Here is a 5,645-nt window from a genome sequence, read left to right as displayed (position 1 = left end):
ATACCAAAGGCAAGGATCGACCAACACAGAGGGAGGAAAAACAGCCTGTAAAGGTAATGAGAACTAGAAGAGCAGCATATCATTCAACAGAAAAGGTACGATAGAGCTGTCTTACAAACCATCCAGAGAGAAAACATCACTCTGAAACACAGTAGCATGCGAAGAAACCAACATAAAGGTGTCTAAAAAGAGGTTAGATGTTACAGACCAAAAAAAAAAATTAACCAGAGGGATTAGAGACATCGTTGGCAAGAGAACTTTGAGAGTCGCTGCTGACAGCATCTTCTGATTCTTGTTCATCAGGACACGTAGAGGGACTTGGTTGAGAAGTGGAAGCACCATCCATGGCAGAAGGGAGAGTCATGACAGAGATAAGACGCTCACACGCAGTCTTTCTTCGAGAAGAGATAGCAATGACTTCCTTAAGAGCAGCAACTTCTTCCAACAAACCCTTGAGAATATCGCTCTTGGCATTTTCTGACAGGGGAGCCACTTTGATGGTACCACCAGCCGGGACAGATGTTGCGACAGAAGGCATGACAAGGTCCCTGGCATGTTTCCCTTCAAACAACTTAGGACTGAAAGAGAGTTCACTGGGAGGTTTACCTGCAACATCGTCAGCCCTGAGCAGATCCTTCTTCTGAGCAACCAGCAAGCCAGACAGGAGCGAAAGGAAGCCAATAGGAAGCTTTACTGCATATGACTTAGCATGCTTCGCCAGGTGACTGAAAACAAACTCCCCAAAGTCGAAGGACGCCCGAGTACCAATCTGATAAATGAGGCATGCCAGATCGGAGTTGATACTGGAGCCGTGAGATGAAGGGGCCCAATTCGCAATCCCAATTCTGTACAGAACAGAATACTTCGCTGAGAGATCTGAGGAAGGCAGAGAACCCTTGGTGGGCCAAGTCTTCTTATCATCGTTAGTGAGCTCTTTGGCAACCTCATCCAAGGAAGGAAGCCGATCAGCAGTGACAATTTTTCCTCTATCCAGAAACTCGTTGATGGCAGTGGACGATATATCAAAGCAATGGCCACGAACATAGAATTTCCCAAACTCAGGGTGATGAGGCTGGTCAATCTCAGAGGACAGATTCACAATGCACTCTTTCACCAGTCTGGGATAATAAGGCCCGATCCCAGAGACAGTTTTCCCAAGTTGAGCGTCGGACAAGAGTTCCATGATCACATCAATCTTCAGGGCCTCCTTAGACAATTCCTTTTCCGGAAAAATAGATCTGTGATAGACATACCTTCATTTTCTGACACGATCTTCCTCATGGAAGGAGACATTGTCCAGAGGAGCGGCGGGGAGATCCTTGGGAAGCTTTTGGCCTCCGACAGATTTCCTGGAGATGAGAGACACCCCTTCAGGACGGGCAACATCTTCTTCCTCTTCCAAATCCTTCAGGACATCTGGCATTGTTTCTTCAATAGACTTTCCCTTCAGCTTCTTCTTGTTCAAGCCCATCTTCACCGGTTTCTTCATCTTCTTTTTAGCCGGGATGGTAGTGGGAGCAGCTTCTTCCACCAGCTTTCTTTTCTTCTTTTTCTTCTCTGAGAGAAGAGTGGCTAGACACACATCGTCATCTTTCTGAACTTTCTTTTTTAGAGAAGCAAGGATATCCTCTCCAACATCCTGGACAGGGTCGGACGTTCTTTCTTGCCTCTGAGAAGATGTAGGCACATCTTGCGAAACATCTTTACTTAAGCCTAACATGCCCCCAATGGCATCTTTAGGAGTAGGCTCTTGAGGATGAGGCAGCGAAACCCTATCAATAGGAGAGGCAGAGACAGCAGGATTACCTAGCACAACCTTGTGAGGGCTTTCGACGGGGGATACACCGGAGGGGGTTTCTTCATCAGGAGCATCGACACTTCTTCTTTCTTCCTCAGACGAACTGCTGGAACTAGCTTCTCCTGTGATGTCAGTGATAGAGAGAGCAACTTTCTTCAGAATTGCGCGTCTGGCGGCAGATAGAGATAGGTTCTCAGGAGGCACTGATGACCCAGCGATCGCACCTCCGGCCTGACCATCGGCGCATATGCTGGGTTTCAGACCTCGAACCCTAACTCCATGCATGTTGCTCTCAGCACCGGGCTTTCTTGTCCCGACATTTTTCTTCCTCATTGTGGCTTTGACTTTTCCAGAGAGAGTAGAGGTACTGATCCCGCTTCTTGTACCCACCATTTTGGAAATAGAAATAAGGAAACTGTCACACAGATAACCGTCAATGAGGGTAAGCGAAACACAGCTCAAGATCAGCGAAGAAAAATGAGAAATTTCAAAGTTCGAACAGGTGGAAACTTCCCTTTCTTTCTCGAGAGTGTAACCGTCTGCATGAATGAAATCATGGTAGGGAGTAAAACGACGTCGTGACTTAAGGAGGGCCTTGATTGTTCTTAGGCCCAGAGAGACAACAATTGGCATTTTAGCCCGGCAAATCAGTCGAATGGGCCAACCAGAAACATGGGCCCATGAGCGAAAAAACACAATAGTAATGCGAACAAGGATCAACGAAGGATTAGCACATAGGTTAAGACCAAAAATTCCCCCGATAAACTTTAATTGCTATTGATCAATAACGCATAACCAAAGTGAGGACCGAAGATCTTCAAGACTGTCAACATCCAAAACCTTAGCAAAAATGTCAGCTAATTGATTTTTAGAGATAATCATACCACTGATGTTGTTGCAGAACAATGTCTTGACATCTTGGCCGACACCATACTCAGCACTCATTTGTTTAAACCACAAAGGTAGAGTATTGCTGCTACCCGCTACAATATATTCAGACTCTGAGATGCTTTTTCTATCAACTGCACTTCCTACCCAGTCAATGTCACGGTATCCCACAATAGTAGAGGTAGCAGCACAGGAATATAAGAGCTCAAAGTCAGCAGTTCCAGAGATGTACCTTACAGTGTGCTTAGCCCGAGAAAGATGGCTAACTTTAGGATTAGCTTGATACAGAGCACACACACCAACACAGTAAGCAATATCTAGACGGCTGGTGGTGAGATATGAAAGGCTTCCAATAAAACGTATCCCATCTTCAATATCACCAATGACCTCTTCAACATGATGATTTTTCTGAATAACTGTAGAAGGAGCACATCTTTGCGGCACAGCTTCAGTCTCCTTGTCAGGGAACGACTTATCCCGAGGAGAATCGTCTTTAGTCACAATGTCGACCACTTTGTCACCAACATCTGTCCTGACATCTGTGCTACTAGATAAAACTTCATCCTCATCATCAGCACTTTCAAAATCATCATAAACGTCATTAACAACCACATTTATAGACTCCATCATAAACTTGGTGCGTTTGATAAAGGCACAATAAGCACAACTATTTCTGGAATACCCAAGAGAGATACCTTCATCACTTTTGGAATAAAGCTTACGACGAGGAGCCCGACCAGCAAGGATGTAGCACACAGAGCCAAAGACATGGAAGTACTCGACGTTCTTTCTCCCCCTCCATATCTCATACTGAGTTACAGTAGTGCCCGAACGAATGATAACTCTGTTATGAATATGGCAAACTGTGTTGAGTGCTTCAGCCCTCAAGAGTAGAGGAATATCTTTGGCAAGCATCATCAATCGAGCCATTTCCTGAAGAGTCCGATTCTTTATTTCAATAACCTCATTTTGTTGTGGGATGATGGGGCCAGAAAATTCAGGAGCTATTCCTTCTATGCTTTCTCCTTTGTCTCTTTGCACTTGCCCTTTTCCACTGAGACTTTCAGTTTGCATAGGACCCATCAAGTCCATGTGTGGGAGCTCCAGAACACGCGAAGTGGTAAGATGTTGCACCATCTTGTGCGACTTCTGAACCCGTTTTCCTATCCTAGCTTCATCTGCCTTGGACATGAGACACTTGGTGACTTGAGAGACTTTGACCGGGGACCACATGTAACAGTCGTCCGGAGTCCTGGTTCCTTTCATAAGCTCAACCTGTTCCTCATTTATCACAACACACTCATCACGAGTAAAATCATCACGTAAGCTCAAGTCACAAAGTTGGCTAATGCTAATAAGATTAGCAGTGAGGCCTTCAACCAACAAAGCCTCTGTTAAGCAAGACAAACCAAGATAATTAAGTTGACCTTTTCCAATAATCTTTGCCTTCACTCCATCACCAAAAGTAACATGACAGTTAGAGTAAGGTTTTATGTTGGATAAAAAGGTTTGGTCACCTGTCATGTGTCGAGAACAACCACTGTCAAAGTACCAATCGTTACCAGTGAAGGCACGCTGAGAGGTGTAAGCAAGGTTGGCGCGATATGACTCATTTTTCACTCTCCATTCCATACGAGATGAGGGGGAACGACTTGGTTGAGCTTGCCTATGGGATGATTGATGCCGATGAAGATTCCTCCCATATAAACGATAACAAAATGGCCGAATATGACCCCTACGTCCACAGTGATGGCAGACCCAACGAGGTCTGTTGACAAGAGACCTGGTTGGTCTATAAGGATGTTGCTGATGCTGATTCTGGAACTTGTCACGAACAGATGTCTGAGGCATATTTCGCGGCATCTGGGCAGCAGACTTTTGAGGGAAAAAAGTAGTCTGAGACGTGGAAGCACCGTGAGTATACCCAAGCCCCTTCATGTTCTTTGCAGACTTTCCAACAGCCGACTTTTGAGGGACAAAAGTAGTCTGAGACGTGGAAGCACCGTGAGTATACCCAAGCTCCTTCATGTTCTTTGCAGGCTTTCCAACTGTGAGAATTTTATCAAGGCTGTCGGTGCCGGAGTTCAGCATCCTGACTGATTTAGTCATCTGATCCAGCTCTCCATTCAGCCGACTGACTTCCTTCTTTAGATCCACAATCGTCTCTAGAAGCCTTGCCTTGTCTTCAGTCAGAGTGAGAATAAGAGCACTCTGTTTGTCGAGAATCTGAGACTCCTCAACCCATTTGGTGTGCAAGGTATTGTATGCGTCATTCATGGCATCGTCAGATAGTTCTCCATCTAGAACAATTTTCTGAGAACATTCACCAAATTTATCAGTAGACTCATGAGCAGTAAAGGCCACAAAATTACTTATCTTATCAGAGTCGCTATCTTCATCCGAAAAGGTAGCGTTGTACCCCTTTTCCTGTTTCTTGAGGAAATTAGGACACTCCTTTTGAATATGTCCGAAACCTTCACATTCGTGGCACTGAATGCCTTTGCCTTTGCCAGGTCGTTCACCGCTATCACTGTTCCTGTGAGGGTTGACATCCTTCTGGAATCTTTGTTGAAACTTGTCCTTAACATCTTGTGAGACATTTTTTCCATTCATCTGGTTGAATCTCTTCATGACCCTGCTATAATTTCTTGCAAGCATAGCTATAGTATCGTCAATGTCACTATCAGAATCTGAGTATACCTGATCCTTTTGTTTATGAATAGAGACTTTTAGGGCCACCCCTTTGTGTTTCTTCTCTGTCTTGGGCAGGGAGAGCTCAAATGTCATGAGAGATCCCATAAGTTCATCAAACTTCAGGGTTTTGAGGTCATGGACTTCTTCAATAGCCGTGATCTTCATTTTGAATCTGGGACTCAAAGCTCTCAGAGTTTTCCGAACAAGATCTTCGTCGGTCATGGGTTTCCCAAGAGAGTAGGATTCATTGGCAAGGTCTCGGATG

At 45.0% G+C, this 5,645-nt stretch overlaps 1 protein-coding gene across 1 annotated transcript; it reads right to left on the bottom strand.

Moving 5' to 3' along the window:
• Positions 1-220: 220 nt before the first annotated feature.
• On the bottom strand, positions 221-1,183 carry LOC149404145 (uncharacterized). The gene has a single exon (XM_089607421.1). It carries the CDS (start codon positions 1,181-1,183, stop codon positions 221-223), a length of 963 nt encoding a protein of 320 aa, XP_089463547.1.
• Between the last annotated feature and the right edge of the window lie 4,462 nt (positions 1,184-5,645).

Source organism: Urtica dioica, chromosome 2 (assembly GCF_054948205.1).
Source record: "Urtica dioica subsp. dioica isolate 48M chromosome 2, U.dioica_male_clone48M_v1_H2, whole genome shotgun sequence".
Taxonomy (NCBI): domain Eukaryota; kingdom Viridiplantae; phylum Streptophyta; class Magnoliopsida; order Rosales; family Urticaceae; genus Urtica; species Urtica dioica.
Note: the sequence above shows the minus strand (reverse complement) of the source record. Positions and strands in the feature narration are given on the sequence as shown.

Bases quoted from the DNA above. Each gene is read 5' to 3' on its own strand.
- LOC149404145 (XM_089607421.1), bottom strand. From the start codon at position 1,183: ATGGAACTCTTGTCCGACGCTCAACTTGGGAAAACTGTCTCTGGGATC.